This window comes from Glossina fuscipes, unplaced genomic scaffold, assembly GCF_014805625.2.
Source record: "Glossina fuscipes isolate IAEA_lab_2018 unplaced genomic scaffold, Yale_Gfus_2 224, whole genome shotgun sequence".
Lineage (NCBI taxonomy): Eukaryota > Metazoa > Arthropoda > Insecta > Diptera > Glossinidae > Glossina > Glossina fuscipes.
The window spans coordinates 1,108,532-1,133,071 of NW_023998567.1; the positions used below are offsets into that span (position 1 = coordinate 1,108,532).

Genomic DNA, 24,540 nt, shown 5'->3' on the forward strand with positions numbered 1-24,540 from the left:
TTTTCTTTTTTTTCCTTCTTATTTGTTTTATTGTACTTATACTAAGTCTTAATATCAATTAATTTAAGATTTACTTTAAGAGTCAATTGAACTCGACTGTCAAAACTTTTAGTTGAGTTTCTTGTATAAGTGGAACAAATAAATAAATAAATAAATAAATATAGTCCAAATGTGCATTTGTCCAATTACCAGCTGGTAGAATGGGACATATTTTCACATATATTATATATCGGATCCAATCGCCGCCGCGGCGGAAAAAATCGTCCACATCAACTAAATAGTATGTGTCGAAATTGCGCTCTTTTTGAAAACGTTTACCAGAGTGTTCGGGGACCCTTTCAACGTAAAAGTCCGGATGTTTGTCAATCTTAAAGCCCATATCGACACCTTTACAATCAAGAGAATGTTTACATTCAGCATATACATACACTTTAAAGAGTCTCGAATGGGTGCTTCTATAAACGTGCGTCTGTGATTCAAAATTGCACATATAGTGAAAATTTACATATATGACAATAAATGTATTGATTTTGCTGCAAAGAATTGTTTCGTCACGATTTACAAATGTGCGAAAAATTTTGCTACTTAAAGAAATATTTTTACGAAATTCCGGGCCTTTTCTAAGGGCTTCAAAAAGACTAACCTTATTTTTCTTTTTCATACAAATTCGGATACAAAATTATGCATTCGGAGCCCGTAGAGTGTAAAACATACGAACCTGGCCAAGATGCGGCAAAAGCGGAATACTCTAGCACAAAATTTTTCCCAAAATCATATGATGACGAGCATTTATATGTGGATAAGCAGTGTAATGTAAAAAGTTTACTATTGTATTGTAGTGTGATCGCATACCGTCGTATGCATCCACTTTGAAGTGCGACAAAATTATGCTAAGTTTGCATAATTCTGTAAACAAAAAAAAAGTAAAACAAAAATTTTGTCGTACTTCAACTGGCTGGGTATTGCATTTCGTAATGCAATACGATGCCACGCGCCCTAATGAAAACAATTACTATCTGTTTACGTTAGAATAATTTAGTGTAATAATTTCTGTATAAATAGCCAGGTAAGAATCGAAAAAAGTCAATTGTTATCAATCAATTCAACTTAGCGTTTAACTCGCTATTTCATTAAAGGCGTTAAATCCGCCTGAAGCATAAAGCTTATAGTTAGGGAACGTCTCTTGCCGAGCTACATTGGCATTAAATGAGACGGCTAGACTTGGCGCACAAAAGCCGAGCAGCATAGGGCTAATACTGCGGTACACCATATCATTCATATATACAACATCCGTACTGTACTCAGTACCACAGAAATAACTTTTTTTTATTACAGTATATTTAAAAAGCAAAAAATATATGTAACCCATTTCATTTTAAAACGTATAAGACATTTCCGGTAAGTTAATTTAAACATATACAAAACAATATTTTTACATTGCCTTGCAAAAGCAACAAACACGCGAATTAGGTGATTTGTTCTTTTTTAGTTTTAAATTTTTTAGATTTACCAGCTACTGTATGGAGTGCTGATAAATTAGAGATACCTCGCGAGAATAGTTACACTATTGTCATTTGTTGACATTCCCGAAATAATTTTTTTTTTAGTAAATAGTTTGTATTCGAAAAATTTTCAAAAATATGCTTGTTTTAGGCTGTTAGAGTGGTTGTTAGCCATTAGCCGGCAATAGATACTAGTGCATCGAATGGTGTGGGTCCAAAATTAGGTGCAGCGTTTAGCGATAAGGTCGACTATTTAGCGTAAGATAGAAAAATATTCTAAAGATGACCACGAGAATGAGTTTCTGCCATCTTTACGCTGATTTTTGTTTGAATTCAATGAATGTGGAAATTCCCGGCAATACGCTTGCAAAACTTTGACAAGCGAAAGCTTCAGTGAGTTGCTACTTAGGTTAAAAGTTACAATGGCAAGAGCATTATCTTGTTTAATTTTTATGGTTAGAACTTAAAACTATAGATAGTTAAGGTTATCTTTTTTTAAGTTTGATATAATTGATAAATTTTAAATCTTCAAAAAATTACGCATGATGGCTTACGATATTTAAAATATAGCTCACCTCGAATGTAGTGAAAATAATTTTTTCAATTGACCCAAAGTAACGTTCCCAAAGCACTTGCGTTTGTTGCCTTAAAGAAAATATTCTTTCATCTGATAGTGAACGCACTACGTCAGGAACCTGGAAGACGTAATAGATATAGACATTATTTTCAAAATTTCTATAAATGGAAACAGATTGATAATAATCGAGCTTGCTCATAACATCGTACTTGAATCAATTCAGACTTAGTAGGGGCTTAAGAAGAGCTGATATTTTTGACCGTAATCTAGATATGTGCTTCTATAACAATTCATACTACGGTGTTTGTCTTATTTTTTCATTAGAATCTCTTATGGGTATCTTGAAAATATTTAAAACATTACTGCTTATGTTTGTGTATTTACCCAACACCATTTATGAGGGCGAGTAACACCCACACGGGCCTAAAACAGAGCCATATTTGGAATCACTTTCTGAATTGATTGTCGAAGCTTGTCGATTCATGTAGCTGTCTACCAGTTTTATTTGAATTTGAATTAGTACGTGTTTTGACGCAAGGACTAACCCAATTGAATTTAGTTCGGGGCGAACCACCTCTTCGACGACTCCTTATATAACGCCTTATAAAAAGCCCTTACGTGAAAAACTTTTGTCATTTTCAGAATTTCGCGATAAAATTCGCTGAATATTAGTATTTCAGAATTTGGAGTTAAGAAATTAGTATGAAAATATTACATTGGATGGAAAAATATTTTGATCTCCTGCTCTATAATCGTCTCTTCGAAAACTAAAGCTTTCTAAGGCAAAAGGATTTAATTTTCGAGATTTCGTAATGAAAATAGGTCCAATTTTTGATATTTTGTAATAAATATTGGTTCGCTAGAATAAATTGACATAAAGCTAAGTGTATCATATTTGGATCAATTACATATATTTTTTGGAAGCATGAAATATTAAACTGTTATGTGGATCTAAAAGGCTAATTTTTGCTCATAATAGTGATTTGTCATAAAAATGAATGGCACCAAATTTAAACCACATGAATTTATCTCTTGAAGCCATTTATACATGTAAACACTTTGGCAAATGTGGTAATTTTTTATATTCTTTGATGAAAATTGGTGTCTAGCGGCAATACAGAAATTACAAAATATGAAACTGCAGTTAAAGTTCTGAAATATTCTTAAACTAAATTGTGTCACTTACAAATATTTTTATTTAGCATTAATTTTTAATTTAAAATAAAGTTAAAAAAATTTTCAGAAATCTAACATGAATTCACAAAAAAAAAACCATTAATTTCAAACCACAAATGAGTTTCAAAAGCTTATTATGTTTAAATTGGCGTTGAAGTCAGTTGTTAAATAAATCGATTTTAATTAAACATTGACGAGTGTGAATGTCGCAAATGTCTTAAATATGATATTATTGGCGAATTAACCGCAGTTCACTAATCCTTACCCAATTTCGATTATTATAGACATCAAAATCGTTGTGATTTGTAACCTAACTAACTCGAAGAAGCTACCAACACACAGAGCAATTAGTTGAGAAAAAAAACAAAGTTCATCTCAATTTTACTTGTTTCGAACATCGTTGCGGTGGTAGTGCTTCAAGAGGAAACTCTCTAATGCAAAATTTTCTTAATGGTATAGATATTCTCGCAAAATGTTTGTGACCTATGTATCAATGATTTCCGACACTTCTCAAGAAGCAGGTTTTTTATTATCGCTGCAGGATTTAAGACTTCCATTTGTGAATTATGCACGCTTCTTTGCATAATTAATTTTACGAATGAAAAATAAGAGAAACGAAAAGTTTCGACCCTCGTCAATATATATTGGAAAAATAAATAAATACAACGTAATCAATTAATGAGCCATAGCAAAAGACTGCATTACTTTATTAACGGACGATGAACAACTAAGTTTGCGTATGTATAAAATAAGCGAGAAAAAGACTGTAATTAACTTAAAACTTACTTTAATTAAAAAAACTTAACATTAACAATGTAGTTGCCGGGACAGACACAACCTATGGCTGCGATGAGCAACAGTGTTGCGAAAATCAACCCATCCACCCTTTGAAAGGGCCTTCGATTTCATCCAGAATCACAATCAATGGATGGTACAACCAAGTTCGCTACTGCACATTGCATATTTCAGCCATTTATTTAAATGACTGTTTTTCGCTCGCCGATAGACCATCATTGCTGGCAAGTTGCAGTAATAAGGCACACTGGACTTACATGAAAAAACGTGCATGCGTGAGTGGCGCATTAATAACAGAACGAAATGTTGACTGTATGAGTGGATAGCGAGTATCGAAATTGAAAGTTGAATTCTTACGTATGTCACCACAAATTACGTTTGTTAAATCGATAAATACTGCTAATCAATGATGCTGACCAGTGGGTGCGCTGTTGTTCTTACACTCTGTTGAGAATGCTGCACTGTGCGGCTCAATGAATTTGCCTTGTTTTTGCAAATTTCAAAATTACAAATTTATTCACATACCCAAGAATATGGTGCATTTTACCAAACGAACTGCATTCGGCTTGACGGTATTTTATTTTTCTTTTAAACAGTTGAACTGCTGGAGATCATGTTTACAAAAATCTCTTCATATCGCTTTCAAGGCGAATTGTTTTTTCAAAGTATTGCTCTTCATTCGTCGCAGGACGAGATTCATCACAGATTAATTTAGTCAAATCGTGTTTTTTATGCTCAATAATTTCGACGCTTATAGCTAATAATCATGAAATGGACGATTGGTACAGTTTCGTAGCTAAGCCAATTTCGCCAACACATGCTAATGCGAGCAATAAATCAGCACCATTTAAAGCCTGGTTTGCATAATCACACGTTTTTCGGTATGTTATAGCCACCATGTTAGAGGTGACATTAGGCTAGATCTTTTACAATTGACACGATGATAGCTGTCAATGAAGAAAAATCGTTCTCGTGAACTTTCCTGTTTTGTTTAATGAATGATTACGCAGTTTACTTATCCAATTTTCCATATTTTCCAGGACGCGGCCCTGTTATTCAAATCCGATTTCATGGAAGGTCACAATAGACACTTGTCAATCGGCAAAGACCCTTTCCACTTAGCTTGTGATTGAGCATGAAGATTTGAAGCGATTGAGAATCGATCGTTTGTGCGGTTAGATTATAGCAGCCACATAAAAGCCGTAAGTCCCACCAAACAGACTTAACCTTACAAAATGCTTTCCTCCAAACCTTTACTCTTAATGCGCGTCTAAAAATGTATTATGAAATCATTCTTTTAAGGAATCAATGATATCGGCACAACTGGCTTTCAACTGAGTTGCAAACATGAATTCAAAGCAGCCATCTTTAGACTAGGCCGTAAACATTGAAGTTTTTCAATGTTCTTTAACTCATAGTCATTGTCGACGGCCGCAAAAGTCCGGCCAATCTATATGAGACACAGAGAATTTTGTTATTTTTAACTCTGGCTTATTCTAACTGCAGTTTGCTGTGGAGCAACACGATGTATTTTTTCCATGAGAAATCGGCAAAAAATTGAAGGATGTTAACTTATTTACCACTGTTATTGAAATATTTTATGTCATTCTAAAATCTAAGAATGATTTGGAATAAGATCGGATAATCGGTTAGCAAAGCCGATCTTTGTGAGTTTAGTAATTTAATGGAACACGAATTAATAATAAGCCGAAATCGATATTAACAGTAGTGAGAATTATTATATGGTGGTGTACGAAAAGATTTGGGGAGACAAATCTAATCCGGATTAACCTAGGAGCATAAACTATGGTTTCAATAAACAAATTTCCTCGTAACGACCGCGGTTTGCTCACTGAGTGTTACCCTAGCATAGTTAGCAATAGTAATAAGGTAAAATGATATCAACAAATCTGTTTTTTTTTCATTTTATGATCTCACAATTGGCCCCCGAGCAACGACTATGGTTTAATGACTTGAAATGTATTAGGGACCGCTTAGGAAAGAAATACATTTTTATGCAATTCCAAATTGAGGAATTCAGACTCGATAGAAAATTGTCAATCCGAATATCAGGACTTGACTGATAGCGGGCTGCGAAAGATAGGTAATAGGATTGTGATTAGGGAGTGGAAGTTAAAGACGCCAAGTTTTCTGGTTGAATGTTGGGGACAGAATCCAAGAAAATAACCCGTAGGACAGTGTGTTCATAAAGTTAGTTAGGCAAAAAAAAGAAGCAAGAATTGTTTGAATGCTTCTAAGATAAGAACGTCCAAAATTTCGAATTTAAAAGGTTACTGAAGACGTTAGAAATCGATACCATATTCAACCACTTTTTAATTCACTTAATTTCGACTGGATTCCGTTCCAAAAGCTACCGTTAATCAGGCTAGAAAATGGTTTTCTAAACCCAGAAGAAACATACATTTTCAAAACAAATCAAAGACATTAATAAAAAACACACAAACATGTTTATTAATACGGCATGGGAAACCACTACCGAATCAAGCACTAACGAAACATAAGTGAATGTACGCAAGGTTGTTGATATAAAAATAGAAAAAAGAAACAAGTAAGAAAGTTATATTCAGCTGAGGCATCATAATTAAAGTACATTTCAGTCACTTTCGTAACGACTACACATAAAAGCTTGGGGCGCTTAAGACATATCCAAGAAATCGGTCGTTTGCAAACTCCTCAAGATTTTATGTATTAAACATCAACTTTAATTAACTTAGAACTAACACGCTTAGCTTATCGCATTCCCAATCACCAAGTCTTTTTATGTGATACCCACATTCATTGGTGTGTTAATAAAAAATTATTCCAGCACGTTGTGACTTTTGCACAATTTAGAGCTAGCACACTTAGTTTGTTGGACTCTACTTTCCAAGGTTTTCTTATGCCTTCATCCCTTTCGACGGTATTGATAAAAACATTAATTTGGAACTAACATTTTTAGCTTGTCGCCTTCGACTCTCCAAGTCCTTCTATTTGATATCCCTGTCGGTAGTAGTGCTAAGAAAAAATTAGTCCACCATGTCGTTACGCCCACAATATTTATATTAGAAATAACATATTTTTAGGCAGATAATATACCTTCATTTAATTAAAGTAGACACACATAATTTGTTGGATTATCCTAAAATAACGTGAGAAAAAGAAAGATAAGGGAAAACTAGCGTAGTAATAGGAGCCAAACGGGATAAAACCCTCTGTATGCAAACCGGAGTAACACGCGACTCGAATCCGAATGTACAAGAAAATTAACTCAGAAGTGGCAGTTAGACTTGGAAGAAGCTCATAAGGTAAGCATAACACTAAAGAGATAATAATAAGGTTGATGGGGTGGTGCTAGTTATAGTTAATCGAGTTGGGGTCATTACAACCACATTGGAGCCAAAAAACAAGCCAACACATATTGTGGAAATTAAATAAAGAGGATTATGAAAAGCGAGATGAGTGTTAGGATATATTTCCATAAAAAAAAAATTAGTCGTCTAGAAATAAACAGAGAATAGGATTAGCACAAATTATATGTTTACAAAAATATATAAAGAGTAAACAAATAAATACCGTTTCATAGATTTCCAATGACGTAACGAGTTCAGTAGAGTAGGTGTGAAGCGCACATTAGAAAGAACGCTGGTACTAAATTCAAGTTAGGAAGTTAATCCCCACGGATAGAGTGTGAGATAAGCCCATCTTTTATGAGCTTGTCTGTCTGTCTGATGTCTGTCCGCTGAGCAATAGTATCAATAGTAAAATATGGTAAAATGTTTATTTTGAAAGTGGCTTAGATCTCATTTTAGTAGTTTCGTTATTATTAAGGATATAATACTGGTATAACTGTTAACATAATTTTATCCTCAACAAACCTACAATCTTGGCCCGACAGTATTATCGTTTAGAACTAAGGACGAGTTTATAATATGATTTTAGGTGTGTATTCATTTATTTACTCGTTTTAATTAAGTTACAATTTCGTATTATTTTTAAGTGAAGAAAATTACAAGGCAGGCATTACGTCTACATTATAAAACGTACCATAACATGGCGAAATACTGCCATATGCATAACTTTTCCAAATTATTTTTAAACAAACTTATCAGCATAATTTCGCAAGTTACATTATCAGTATAAAAAACGAAAAATTTACAAATACAAAATAACGGTCACTAATTATGCTGACTTACATTTTCCTTCCGCGTTTACTTTTTTCGATTGCCTTTATGCACTGAAATACGCAAATTTGGCATTTTCCCATAATTTTGTTTTTTGTTATTGTTATAAAATTTATGTATAAGCCGCAACTAAAAATAAAGATAGGGGCATTAATTCAACCATTACGGTACAAGAATAATGTATTCATTTTATTTTAATTGAAAAATCATTTTGTTGTTCTGCTAGGATACTCGCAATTAACGTTGCGTTTCGCTAGCCCTTTGATGGGGCAGGTGATATCATAATACGTAATAAAGAAAAATTCAACTTAATCATTAAATCTCTACATGGCGATCCTGCCAAACGATTCTTTTTGAGTACTATAATTACTCGACATATTTATTAGCCTGATGCGAAATCTCACTCCTAAAACTTACAATTTTTAAGCAAAGTTTTTACGCATTTACTTTGCCAAAACAAAATTTTTCACTAAGCTGATGAGAAAACATGTAGGAACATATGTTTGCGCGCCGATAACCCAAACTACTTCACGACCACTATACATCCCAACACCTATTTCTGGCCCAGACCTATCCCTATAGAAGAATGTAGGAGAAGATATCAAAACAAAACTTTAAACACCCTTCAACCAATTGAACACGTCAAAAAGATTAGGGAAATCCACAGGCTTATAACCATTGCCTAAGGATTCCGAAAACTGACTTTCGAAGCTGAATTAAGAAAACTTAAACAAAATAAACAATGGAAAACAAATAAACCAAAGAAGGAGTTACAGTAACTAAGAAAAACACCAATAACAAACGCATATAAATACAATTTTCATGCATGTACTTCTCACCATTATTTTTTTATCGAACAATTATTAGCTGAGATAAATTAAATTTATGCTATCTACAAAAGAAAGGATCAAAAAAAGGCATAAAACTCGCCCTTCAAGTTACTTAAGCTCTTTACATACCAAATGTTCTGATCCGAACACTAAAGATACAGATAACGTGGAACACACCCAAAACTTTCAAAAAAATTTACCAAACACTACACACTCATTTAAAACAAGAGCCAACAAATCTATATAAAATAGCAGACTTCAATATAGAACTTGCCACCAAAGTAACACTTGAACTTAAAGGAAATCATAGAGAATTGGAACAATTTTCAAGTATTGCAGAAATCGTTCTTAACATCCTCAAAGAAGAATAAAAAAGCAATCAAATACAAATAACACTTACAAGCAATCTCGGAAACCTGCCTAACGCAACCTGCCGCGACGAAATCTTAAACGCACTTACCGAATTGAATTCAACACAAAGCAGAAACTTACCCAGCTCTAGGAAAACGGAACCACGGTCAAAAATCTGTATGCTCTGTCCATTTTTAAGCAAGGTCTACGGAATGAACTAAAACCCATTAAACTCGCTGCACAATCTTCTGCACTCTTCGAAGCCATTAATGTTGCGTTAGAGAAAGAAAAAACCTTGCAGTCATCAGCAGGGATTAATTATTTTTTTGAAAACCAATGCGAAAAGAACATCTACTAATTTCAACAGCAGCTACGCACAACAAAAAAAAACTATTTAATGTTTTGCGACCAACTAAAGTCAAAGAAAATGCGAACCGAACAACCGAAGAAACTACAATAGTTTTGTAGATGACTCGAACCACCACCAGAATTATACCAAGAACAACATCAACAGTAATCGTTCCAACCCATCACACAAATTTGCCAATTTCTAAAAATACCCTAATTATGACTATGCAAGAGGCAGCAGTAGCAACCAAGCATATCACATCAATTCTCGTACAAATCAAAACTATACAGAGAAACACTTACATGGTGTAAAACCAAAGAAACGTATTATACCCGGAAGAAATCATCGAATCTCGAAACAACTTGGGGGAAATCAACCGCTAACATACTTCTATAGAAACCCCAAATCTAGTTCATTCCAATTAATTGATTTTCCAATATAATAAATTCCCTAGAGAGGGAAAACCCAAGTGCACATTTATATAAATAGACTAGTAGTGGAAGGCAGAGTCAGTCGTACAAGAACATTTGAGCCAAAAAAGAATATTAGAGTTGACAATTCGGGAGTATTATCGAAGTAAAAATGTAAATAGTCCTATCCTTAAACAAATTGATTGCAAAGAGTCTTGTAGTGAAAACGTGCACGTGTACTTCTCCTAAAAAGTATATCCACTATCTAGTGATACGAATCGTATCCAAGAAAAGCGAGTTTCGCAGCAATACGATCAATATGCGAGGAACTAAAAAACAATGTAACACTCAAAATAGCTAACTGTCCAAAGTCCTCTACCTTTTTAGTTGCCGCAGGTGCAGATATTAATTTATGCAAGGAAGATAAATTAAACTGGTATGCCGAAAACAGAACAACTCACAGCAAATTAATGAGCATCACGAAGCAACATATTTACTATCTTGGCTCCACAATTATAAGCCTTAAATTAAGAGATGACATGCTACAACATAAATTCTAAATGATACCATAAGATACTCCGATGGCCACCGGCGGACCTGACTTTCTTAAAAAATTCGATTGCAATCTTGATTATTACACATACACCCCCATTATCAATACAACAAATAATAAGTACTCTCCCCATAATAGAAAACACCGTACGCATATTCATATACCCGAAAGATTAGAAATTATCATACCATGCAGAATAAACATACCACAAGATATCGTTGTCCGTAACACACAAATAACTACTAGTCTGTACGTAGCGAACACCAGAGTACCAGCAAAAGGAAATAAACACATTAAATTAGTCGACACAGGCAGCTACCCAATTTCAATTAAGGAGCTAAAAGTTGAAACCCCATCGTTTGAAAATTACTACATAATCCCTACTAATGCAAAAACTTAAAAGAACGTTTCAAAAAACTCTTAAATACTATAAACTTCGACATAGTAAACAGTACTGACAAATTAGAACTTATCAAAATTTTACAGGGGCACCAAACAATATTTCACTTAAAACACGAACAAAGAGCAAATACTTTTTATAGAAAACATATAGGTGTACGTGACAAAACACTAGTACACACGAAGTAGTTACAGACTATCACATTCCCAAAGTAATGGAATTAATAGTCTAGTCAATAAATTGGTACAAACAGGATTATGGAGTCATCTGACAGCTCTTATAGCTCCTCGCTTCTAGTCTCCAAAATGTAAAATATTAAACAATGAAGATTAGTTGCTGACTATAGGAAACTAAATGAATTATATTTCCGTTAAAATCAATAGGAATTATACTAGACAGGTTTGGCAAAGCACAATAATTTCAGCACCCTACGCATGACAAACTCTTTCCATCGAATAAAACAAGAGGATGAATCAAATCCGTTCAAAGCATTTCGAACAAGTTATGGGCTGATAGCGCCCAACTCATGTATTATATAGCATGAAAAACAGAAGATTTTTTATACGTAGCCATCACATTAGTATATGGCAGTAATTCATGCCATCATGATAACAACCTTACTAAAGTGTTTGAAAAAGTGTAATTTCCTACGTAAGGAAGTCACATATTTTGCGCAAGTGATAACACCTGAACGAGTAAAACCGGGACCATTAAAATTTAAAGTCATCAAACACTATCCTATCCCCAAGAACAGAGGTGAGGTTAAGTGCTTTATAGCTTTCTGCAATTATTAAAGCGGTTTCATAGAAAGTTTTGCTGAAGTTCCTACCCCCTTAAAATCATTATTAAAGAAGAATGCCAAGTTCATCTGGTAAGACAAGTGTCACAGAGGTGCTATCCTTTCTCTAGGAGAAATAGGCAATGGCTTACCTACATTCAATGTAAGCGGATCGATCGCTAAACGTACATGAAAAGAATAAACGAATAATTGGGAAGGAATTGGTTGCTATATCTTGCTTCTTCTGACCATATCTTTATGGAAAAAAATTCACGGTTATTACAGATCGCAGGCCACTAATTGGACTCTTCATACACAGGAGTCTCTCTCTCTCGAGAATTGACTGATTATGATTTTGATATTGTTTACAAAAACAATGCTAACACTGATGCTTTATTTCGCATGAAATTAAACTCGGACATATTAAAAATCATGATTCCTTAATAATAAGATAATAATCCAAAAAAAACTTAATAATTACACGCAACACATCTAAACGAACGAAGGAATATACAAATACTACTTATCATAAGAAGGTTAATCATGCTCACATGTGGAAGTGTCGTCGATAAATGACAGAAAGAAATCACTTTTGAATTCATTTTAAAAAAAGTAAAAGTACTGTTATAAATAATAATAATCTTAGTAGTTTGACAAGTTGCGAAAATTCTTGATACATAGGTATCTTTCTGGAGAAGTTACCTTTTTAAGCTTAGAAAAGTAAAATGTAAAAAATATGTACTAGCCAATGATGGTAAACTATTCAAATATGTAACATACAAAAACTTAAATAGGAACGTAACAAAATAAAGGACCACGATAAATTAATCAGAATCTATAAAAAGCCCAAAATAATCAATGGCCACATAACCAAAAATAAATTAATAAAACTATACTATGAATCACCACAATCAGGTCATCTTGGTATAATAAAAATCTTAGCAAAACTAAAGCACAATTATATCTAGAAAAATACGATATTTGTGATATTTGCAAAGGAATAAAATCGTTAAACATACCAAAGGACCATTAGAAATAGCAAGTTTCGAATTAATATCAGTTGACATTGTAGGAAGAGATCAATATAGATATATATTCACTATGCAATGTAACCTTGGAAAATATATAATAGCATACCCTCTAAAGACTAAGGAAATAAATCGATAGCAAAAATATTAGTAGAGGAACTTATCTTTAAACGTGGACTTTTCCGAACATTGAGATTGGATAGGGGCGCTGAATTCAAGAATAAAGTGTGCAAACTGGGCGTGTCGCGCAAGCTGCTCATGCAAATGTGGTTAGCCCTTCTATATTCTCCGCAGCTCAAAACTCCCCAGCCCTGAACCCTACTGTTCCTATATTCCCTCAAATTCTGATATCTCCATATAAAAAAAAGAGGCTACTCTCATTTGTGAAGTAGCCAAGCAATTTAAATCCATCGATATAGTAATAGCATTAGGTGACATCAATTTGCCTCAAGTCACTTGGTGTTACATCGATAATTCTGGCTGTGATTCCTACTTCAACATCTGACAGAGCTGTTGTGTTCTTTAACGAATTATTTGATCATAATTTAGTTCAATACAATCGTACCCCTAATTGTAATGATAGACTGCTTGAACTTTGCTTAGCCAATTTCCCTGAGATTAGTGTAAATCATTGTCTACCTTTTAGTTTATCTGAGGATCTTTATCATCCTTATATTTTCTTTCATTAAAATAATGATGGTTCGTTGAACTGTTTTAATGCTCCAAATCCAACTTTTTCTAGTAAATATTCTGATTTCCATAAAATCAACATTTTATTGCTAAAATATCATCTTTCACATATAAGGCTTGATTTCTCAACCGGAAGTAAAGCTTATTGTCATGGTTCTACAATATATTAAATCTAGCTATTTCTGCATCCGTTCCGATCAAGCAGTGCTGACCTCGAAGCAGGTGTCCCCCGTGGTTTAATAAGACAATTAAATATTACGAGACTAGAAAAAACACGCTGTTCGAAAAATATTCGAAAAGTGGCTCTGCTTCTGACTATTTCGCTTACTCGGTGGCAAGGCATAGATTTAACTCTCTCAGCCACCAACATTATTGCAGATACCTTCAGTTTATAAAATCCTGTTGTTGTCTGTTCGCTAATCCTAAATACTTTTTTGAATTTGTTTACTCAAAAAGAAAAATATCCATAAATCCCTCGCATGTTTGTTTTAATGGCAGTGGGTCCTCGGATGATATTGAAATTCTCTTTGCTGAATACCTCCGTCAAAACTTTTCGACTTATCACCTACTATCCATATCCGATAACTAGTTTGGTTTCAATTCCTAATTTGGTTATTTCTGAAAATGGCGTTTTGCCGTACTGGACCTGATGGAATTTCGTCATGTGCACTTAAAACTTGCGCTTTTGAGCTTTGTGGTGCTGTCGCAAAGATTTTTAACCAGTCGTTGAATTTAAATCTTTTCCCTTTGTGTTGGAAGAATAGTTTCCGTATTCCTACCATACTAATAGTTTCCTTATTCCTACCCTGCCCTACTACTTCTTCCTGGAAGTAGACACCTTGTTGAGAACTACAGAGGCATAGTAAAGTTGAGCGTCTCGCCTATGCTGTTTGAGCGAGTAACGACTCAGCATTTGGCCTTTGTCATTAATTCGTATATTTCTCCACACCAGCATGGCTCTCGGAAAGGGCGATCTACGGTCAGCAATTTGTTAGAGTTTACTTGTCACGTTTTCAAGGCTTTTTCTAGTGGCTCTTGCACTGATGTAATGTACACCCATTCTAGCAAAGCGTTTGATGTGGTTAACCCTAACTTACATATCTTTAAACTCCAAGCGTCTGGCTTCCCTTTCTATTTAGTGAAATGAACAAACTCTTATCGGCACAATAGATCCTTCAGAGTTTTGTTTAACTTCATCGCCTCGGATGAATTCACGTGGCGTCTGGCGTACCCAAAGGCAGGAACTTAGGACCCATTTTATACAATTTATACATTAATGATCTCCCATCGGTGATTAAATCCAGCCATTTCTTAACGTGTGCTTATGATGTCACACTGTTTCCTTCTCTTTCCGTATAATCGCAGTCACATGAGCTTCAAATTGACTTGAATAATTTGGTTGCATGATGCTCTTTGATTCTTATGTAACTAAATAAAAAAAATGTAAGAAGCTTTCTTTCTCAAGAACGAAGTCATTCATTACATAGTATTTCATTGATTCACGTTTTAACTTTCATATTGAGCTCTTGTTAAGCAAATCTAGGTGCGCGGTTGCTTTTATAGAGAGTTGGTCTAAAGACCTTGATGATCCCTACATTACGAAAAGGCTGTACAGGTGTTTGGTTAGACCCCGAGAATGCCTCTCTTACGTGGTCTCCGTCCTATAGGTGCTATGTAGATTCAATAGAATCTGTTCAAAAGCACTTCTTGCTGTTTGCCCTTAGGAATTTGGGTTGGGACCCGATTGCTTCTCTCCCTACGAAAATAGGTTGCTTCTGTTACCCTTACCGTCACTTGCGAAACGTAGATTTGTTCTTGGCGTTTCCTTCTTAATTAAAGTAATAAATGTAATGTTTAAAGTAAGTACTATTGACTTGCCTGCATTACTTGGTGAGATAACCTTCAATGTCACTTGCAATCTAGATCTGTTCTTATTGCGGATATGCGTCTGCGCTAGCTGTGTACATGCTTTTTTTGTTTTTTACTTTCTCTGTTTGTTTTCCTTTTTATTTATTTATACATTATTTTTTTATTATTTTTAAGTCACTTTGTTTTCATTATCCTTCTTTGTTCATATCTTCCTTTATATTGCATACTAGTTTTTAAAACAATTAGTATAAGATTTACTGTCAAGGTGTACTCGAATTCGACTATTAATTTTGTTTAGTTGAATTTCATGTATAAGTAGGTAAAATTAAATAAATAAATAAAATTGAAGTTTGCGTTACGGAGAGCTAAAAACTTATTAGCACAATCTAAATCTAACAGACAAATACAATCCACAGTTAACAAAAATTGTATAAAATTAGAAATAGGGAATTCAATACTACTAAAAACCATGCAAAAAACAGAGATGAACCACCATACGCTGGTCCATATAAAGCAATTAATATAAATAATCTTAATTTTATAATTGAAATTTAGAATCAATAAATGAAAAAAAATGTTTTTATTTTTTTGGGGTAAAGGTGTAATATGCATAACCATTCCAAACTACTTTTAAACAGACTTAACAGCATAATTTCGTAACATTTTATTATTATATCTAGGTCACTGTAAAAAAATAACAGTCAATAATTGTGCTGGTTTACATTTTTTTTCCGCGTTTATTTTTTTCGATTACCTCCATGCGCTAAAAACCGTAGTATTGGCGTTCTCTAATGATTTCATTTTTTTGTTATTGTTATTCTTTTCTTTATAAGAATTACATATAAGCTGCGACTAAAAATAAATTAATTCAAATGTTATAGTACAAGAATAGTGGACTCCTTTTTTTTAATTGAAAGTTCCTTTTATTATTTTACTGGGATACCTCCAATTAACGTTGCGGTTCCCTAGCCCTTGCCTTTGACGAGGCATCATGCGTAAAAAAGAAAATCTCGTTTTAAGTACCAAATCTTCACTATACAGAAGCTTTTTATTATGTGGCCCGCTTTTTTAACCTGTTAGAAGATGAAAAAAAATTAAGTTGGCAAAATAGAAAAACATCAGAACGTTTTAGGAATCAACAACAATAAATAAGAAGTAAATTTTGCAGAATACCACTCGATAGATTGTGTGTCATTGCAAGAAGGTGACCTCTTAATATAATGTTCATAGAGCTCACATACATTTCGGCTGTAAAATGACAACAGCGTTACACGCCATTAACTTGAGTCTTGGGTAAATTTTAACAATTTTGCGGACAATGTAGATCTGGTAAGAATACTGTTAACAGCGTGATAAAGTTAGTTGCAGAAACAACTTGGGAAATGTAGCATAGACGTCATCGCAAACATTCAAGTTTTTATATATGGGACACTATCGAGCAGGTTGAGGTTGCCAGAAAATGACAGTTAACAAATTGGGGTCGAGAAGTATTATAAAAAGAAGGAGGAAGTATTATTACATATTTAATTTTCAACCTATTTTAAAAGCACATATTTAAATGGTATAAATAGGTGGGGGAAGTAACGGAGAGAGCAATATAATGATGCAAATATGATGTCTGAATAAATAAAAGGGAACTGTACAAACTCAGAAGACTCATTAAAATAAGAAACAAAAATGAATGCAATTCTAAACGACGCATTATGCAATGCCTTTTCAACTTTACTCAGGAGGATAGAGAATACTTTTGTATTTATTCCTTAAATATTTTTCAGATTTCCGGAGATGTTGCTAATAGTCTTCTTGTTTTCTGGTTTTTAAATCAGGTTGCCGTCATTTTGCTTTAATTGAATTTTCGGTTAGTCTTCGGTCAATATAGAATCTAAGATTTTCTGAACAATTTTTAGTAGAGATATTATTTCAATTAAAAAAAAGTGAAATACAGTATTCTTATTTAGCATAAGCACAATATAGAAAAATTTTTCATTTCCATTGAAATAGAGAGTTCTCCAGGTCCAATGATAATTTATTATTCAAAATGTTAGGAAAATGAACGATTTAACTGGTAAACGTCTAATAGCTATTTCACTTATCACAATATTAATCAGGATTTTTTTTTAATGTTTACTTTAATAACTTCTCTTCAGACTTCAGTAGATACTACATATTCACAGAGGATAGAGGAAAAGCAACTCCAGTGGAGTTCTTCATTTTTAATTCCGGTAAATCACTAGCTTGCTCCAGTATCCCACAATTTGTTAAACACTTTATTTTGCAAAATGATGCGTGTTATTTGTGAAGTGTGTCAAGATTTATATTGAGAAGTGGATGCAAATTGGTTTATCAGAGATGAATTTTTACAAAAAGCTAGAACCATTCATCTAAACGAAAGCATTTTTAAATAAAACTGACAAGAACCAATATCTACAATAAATGTTTATAACGAATGAATAGCTTTGCAGTAGGAACTAATCGTTTACATTGTTAGAGTAGAAGTGAGAGTAATAAACGAATTTAAGCGAACAGGTAATGGGCCGCATGTCGCTCACATTTTAGATTCGGTAAAAAAAAAAAATTTTTGTTTCGCGCGACGCAAATATTGCGAAGGTTTGGATTTATGGAAGAGACAGCCAAAATCTTATCTGGTTATCAAGAGTTGCTGTAAAATTCTAACAACGGGTATAGTTGATAACGGCGATGCTATCCTGAACGACGATGCTTCTGTTGAAATCACCCTCATGGCGGATGTCCGCAATTATGGGCACTTTGTAGCAACCTCAACAGCAAAAAAGCCTGGCACGTAGTGCCCTCAAGAGTGCTTATGAAGATATTGGCGTCAAGCAGGATTACTCAAGCAGGTGGTGAACATGAAACGGAAGAATTATAAGGGGTAACGTTAAAAAAGATTGAGTACGTATCTAATTTGTGTGTTCCTTCTATTAGAGAAATGATTGAAGATGGTAAAAAAGTAATTGTTTATAGGAAAAACATGCCGCACTCTGAATAAAAATGGTACACTTGGTACTTCTCCTACGGTTTACAACTACTTATGCTGTATATACGATGGAGCACAAATAGAAGAAAATAAAGTTTTTGTTGCTAGAAAAGAAATTGGTTTATGTCACAGAAAATAAAAATTTAAGCGAAGAAGAAACTCTTCTTTGGAATTCATTATATAGTACAGTTTTTATTAGAACGTACGCATTTTGGTGTTATCTGGCCATTTGATATTAACTCATATTCCGCTTCGCTTTGCGTAGCCACATTTGTGGATGACTTTTCCAGAAAATTATTTATTTACTCCTTTAACAGGAAATGTGATATTTTGGAAACATTCACCGGATTTTAGAAAAAAGCCGAGGACCAATGCTCAAAATATTAAAAATTCTAAGAAAGGAAAACCGGTGTAGGCACATAAATGAGCGTTTTTTACAAGATGTTCCAACCCAATTCGTAAGGAGCAAGTAAGGAAAATTGTTTTTTTACTGTAATATGACGACATCTGAGTTTATTATCATATAATGATCGAATACTCTAGTGGAGGTTTGACGAGTGAGAGATCATATAAATTGTCAAATTTTTTTAGCCGACCGTTTCACAAAATCTAATATTGACTTTATTAACAATAGCATTAATATGTAGGAGAAATCGCAACTTCAGATCCAGTAAATTACCGACTTCATTAAAATGTGCACCTTGCCCAACTCGTAGTTATCAACGATATATAGGGAAGCAATTCGTTACACCAAGTATATGAGAGCTTTCTACATTTGTTTGCATTCAGTGACATGCCGTTCAATAGGTTTCAGTCCAACTGGACGAGTTCAACGTTTTCAGTTGAATTAGCGGAGGATAAAGTTTTTAGGAATGTTAAAATGAGCGAACATTTATGCACATACATCGTAATAAAGGTAAATCGTTCGTAGAGAAACTGAAAAACATTGAACCCAGATGACCGTCTTGAACCTGGATTCTGCGTGATATTGCTGTACTATGCAGTACAAAATGTTTTCGATCCTTTAGATACGAGTGAAGCTATTCCACTGCATTGCTAGGAAATACGATTTTACGTAATTTATAGGGTAGGAAAGAGTGATCAATGCTATCAAAAGCTTTCGATAAGTCCATGTAGAGAACTTCTATTCTGCTTCCGATTATCATGTCAGTGCAAATCAACTCAAGGCAATTGGTGGAATGACCTCTAACATACTCATGTTGAACAGAATAACCTTATTAATTGACGAAATACTTTTTTTTGCAACAAATTTTTTAATCAGCGCCAAATAACACCAACTATAAACTACGTCTCGGGGCCCTTGTTTTTAAAGAGAAATGGCATAACTATCTTTCCAAAAAGCTGGAAATTCGCCTTCTTTGAGACTTTCATTAAATTTAAATGTAAGTGGTTTGGTGGGGGCATGGTAGTCGAGTATGCATGAATATATAATAAATACGTCACTATTGTTATGGGACGTTTTGAAAAACTCTGCAAACCAACTGGAAGCAATTTACAATTCTCATATAGAATAAGAAATGTGATGGGTCATTTTCCTTTTGACATTTACGAACTTTTAGAAGCTCTTAGGATGGATTAATTAATTTACACTTATTTTTCGTAAATATTTTGAATAGTATAAACCTTTCAAAGCCACCTTCTACTTACAGCGTAATTTCGCATACACGCTACCATTGATATTTATTCCTTAAGGTTATAAGATCCGAGAAGTCGGTTTTTTCTAAACACAGCAAGATTTGATGTATTATATATTAAACGAATTCACACGCTTAATGGCTGAACGCAATGATTGCGTTAGGCGTTGTTTGTTGATCTCTATAGAACATAAAGCTTGCGTGCGTTATTAAAGCTAAATCATAAGATTAGCTTTTGCTTATTTAAACGCTTGTGAATGTTTCAATTATTCTTAGCAAGTTAGCACTATTGTTAATAATATAATATTTATGATTAATTCACAATCTTTAATAAGTTTGTAAGAAAACATTTGAGCGACAAAAGGAAATGGATAGCGACGATTTAATTATGTGGATTATGTGGGAGCGCTACCGTTGTCGACGTAAATTCAAAGAGCGATTCTGGCTAAGCGCCGAGAATCGGTGGATTATTTTTACGCACTTTCGATCATATGTGTTATAGACGACGAAAAATTTAAAGTGAATGTTAGAATGAGGGAAATATTTGACCTTCTTCTAAATTTGACGAAGAAAATCGTAAGTAAGCGTTTTGCTCCCTTACCAATAACAAGTCTGTAGTCCGAAGGATCACTCGCCGATGACCATACAAAACCTAAAAGTAGCTGCTCTGTCTGGCGTCCAGGTGTAAGCATAAGTATCTCTCGTTTGACGATTTGCTGAGCGTAAGGGTGGAATAAAGTGCGTAAACTATTTTCTCTTTGATACTCGTATTTTCCTCTATGCATATAGTTCCTCTTCCGTACAAGCCTACGGTAGTCTAGGTTTATTTGTAAAAAAAATAGAAAGAAAAAAAAATGATCTTAAAAATCTATTGTATTAGAACTATGTAACATACGTTGTACGTATATTCCTTATATTATTTTCTATCTCGCGAAGCATGTGTGGGTTTATAACGTTCATTTACGTTTGTATAAATATATGCTTATCAATATTATAATCATACTTTTTTTTTCTGGGGAAACATGTTAAAATCCTCTTTATAAACATGTTGCAAACCTTTGAGCAACATGCCTATTATTAAGTTGACACTTCTTTTATTAATAAGTTACAGCTAGCTTATTGAACTATACTTATTATTTAGGGATAAACGGTCACAAATTTAGTTCGTTCCCATATATATGATGACATATTTCAGCTATAAGTAGCATACATATTATGCAAAGGTATACACCTAACGGTCTTGTGGTTTACATTTATTGGTGTCTTACGCAAAATCATGTACCTAAAAAGTTCACTTGTCTGTTAACAGTTCCGTCATTATGCTAGGGATGGTTGTACCATCTTCAAAGGGCTTCTAACAAAAATTAACTTGCTCGCCGTGATTACAGGCGTCCATCTGATAAATTAGCCTTAGAGAATTTTTAGAATTGTGTTAAAAAAATTGTGGTTTAAAGATTGATACTAAATAACTAATTTTAATTAACAATATTATTTAACTCACCTATTTTAAAACTCGCCGAATGTACTGTAGTGTGATCGCATACCGTCGTATGCATCCACTTTGAAGTGCGACAGAATTATGCTGAATTTGCATAATTATGCTGAATTTGCATAATTCTGTAGCAAAAAAGTAAAACAAAAATTTTGTCGCACTTCAACTGGCTGGGTATTGCATTACGAAATGCAATACGATGCCAGGCGCCCTAATTAAAATAATTGATAACGTTAGCATAAAATCACCTATACATTTAAGTATAAATAATGCACCTGGCAAATAAAGAGTTTAAATGTTTGAAAGCAATTCAAATCGAGCGTTTCATTCGCTCATGAACAAAAGGCGTGCAATCCGCCTAAACTCCAGAAATTAGGGACCGTCTCTTGCCGAGTTCAATAGGCACTATACGAGACGGATAGACTTGGCGTTCTGCAGCCGAGCAGATTAGGGTCAAAACCGCAGCAGCGCACTGCGATGAAAATTAAATCCATCCAATACCATCCAATTTTGATCCTATACCATTACAGTACATTCGTGCTTTTAATTAAATAAGAATTTTTATAAAAATTAAGCAATTAAATAACTTTGTTCAAGATGTATAGGTAAATACATATCGCCGCTGCTTTGCAGAGCTTTTAAACTTTCACCAAGGGTTTCGGAACTACGATGCCTCTGCAAACGCCAAATTATCAAAACATATGTATTAGGTGCTGCTAGATTTGTTGTAGACGGTTTTCGTAATGATAAAACTGGAACAAGATGGCGAAAAAAAGTTGAACATACACAAAACCAATTAGATGCTGATTTAAAGGATCATTAGGAAGCTGGAAACATGCCGGCTTTAACTACAACATTTTCGTTTTTTAAATGTCGATTTGATTGTAAGACAGGGCTCAAATGATATGCAAGCATATGCTTGTATTTTAAGTGCCATAAGCCTTTTATATTTATACAGCTTACGTCGGTTACGGCTTGGATCTCAGTCAGGAAAAAATATTTGAACTAAACTCGAAACAATTTCAACAGGAATATAACCGCTCTGAACTTCTTTACTTATGAATCCTTTAAAAGCATTAAATGGTGAACGATTAATTTCATTACATTCCTAATTCGTTGCAATTTTAATGCGAGGCTGCGGTTTTCATATGCTTGTAAAACGTAAAAGTCAATTTTGTTCTTTTCATAAATAAAATAAGGGACTCTTCCAAGTTTTTCTATCTTTTCTTTTTTCTTTCTTTTTTCACAATTTCAAAAAAGCAATTGTCTAATGACTGCAAACTCAAACCAGAACTGCCCGCTTCAAAAAGAAACAAAAACCATCGCCTACCCATTTTTCTCCATTTTCCCCCAGACAAGATCAGACTTGGAGTAATGATGAAATCAAACATCCACATTTCAAAGCGAAAAATGATCACATCCGTCACTGCTTAATATCTTCAGCATGATGAATTCCCACAATATTACCTTGCAGATCCTCTAACTCATAGCAAGAATTTCCAATTTTTCTTCGTATTCGAGCCTTAACAAAAACCGATCCAAGTTTAGCGTTATAACATTTTTCTTTTTCTTCGGTAAACTTCTTGGCCTTCAACAGAATTCACCACTGTAGATCTTAAGTTGTAGCTCTTTTCGTTTCTGTGAAAATGTTTTGCTCTAATCGTATTGAGTGATCATCCAGAAGTTTTAGCTTCCGCAATAGGGAGTAAACTTTTCCGTTGGTAACCATGTGTTGACCAAATACAACATAATACGGTTCTTTACCGGTCGCAGAATGAATGTTCGACCTCAAAGCACAAGCTATATCACTCAGTTCTTCATCTCAACTCTTCTGATCTGCATTCACATAAAACCTTATACCTGCTATTATAATTTTGTTGACTCGTTCCGATGCATTCGCTTGAGGTGAATGGACTGCAATGAAAATTTGTGTCACATTATAACGTAAATGCAGAGATTTGAATTTTTTGCAACGAGCTCCGTTATCCGTTACAACAGTCTCTGGTACTCCAAAGGTATGAAATACCTCTTCTTCTATAAACTTACATTCCACATCAGTGTTGAGTCGTTTGATAGGTTAGATAAAGGGAAATTCAGAAAAATGATCCAGTACTACCCGTATTCCGATATTTCCATTTCGAGAGCGGGGATAAGCATCAACAAAATCGACATAAAGTCTTTGTAGAAACCGGTCTGTGTCTGCCATTTTACCCATGGGTGGTCCGAGAATTTGGTTAGGATGCTTGTTAACTTTACAGGCTTCACAAGAGTTAATAAAGTCACGAACACTGATGACCATATCAGGCCAATAATAGTATTTTCTTACATTTTCCAAGGTTTTATTCATTCCAGCGTGCGCAGCTAAACAATCTGCTTGAGCACGCCATAATGGTTCATTCGTCATTTCGTTTGATAACCAGAGCTTCCAGGAAAATTCGTCATGCAAGGAGTCGTTGTGATTTCTGTTGTTGGAAAACTTGTGAGGTTTCCTTGAAAATCCTTGATCAAATTTATATATTCGTTTGATTCAAAATATGGAGATTCCAAGACAACAAATATTCCATGATCTATTTCCGCAATGTCATAATTGTTTTTCCGTTTGAGTACCAGACGGTTTTGAAAAAACACTGTTGAAGAATCCCAGACAGCGCGATCGCGCTGTTTAGATTTTATGTCGAGAAAACCCAGCACATTTCGAGCATTGTCGACAACTGACGGTGCCTTACGTATTGTCGAAGTCGAGCGCAATACAATTACAATAGTACTACAGTAGTGCAATAATATATTACAAAATAAAATTTTTTATTTTGGGGTTGTGTTTTCTATAATTTTTGTGGAACAAACTTGAAATATTTATTAACAAACAATTTAAATGCATTTAAATACATAAAATTAAACAAGCGCAATGG

At 34.0% G+C, this 24,540-nt stretch overlaps 1 protein-coding gene across 3 annotated transcripts in view; it reads right to left on the reverse strand.

Annotated features, from left to right (window-relative positions):
- LOC119642516 (exostosin-1) overlaps positions 1-24,540 on the reverse strand; it is a 183,545-nt gene that overhangs the window by 99,236 nt on the left and 59,769 nt on the right. For all 3 annotated transcript variants that reach the window (XR_005248069.1, XR_005248070.1, XM_038041660.1), the window contains exon 5: positions 2,078-2,197. Coding sequence is in view for 1 of the 3 variants with exons in the window: in XM_038041660.1 (XP_037897588.1) it covers positions 2,078-2,197 (120 nt within the window). In the remaining 2 variants the exon portion in view is untranslated. The remainder of the gene's footprint in view (positions 1-2,077; positions 2,198-24,540) is intronic.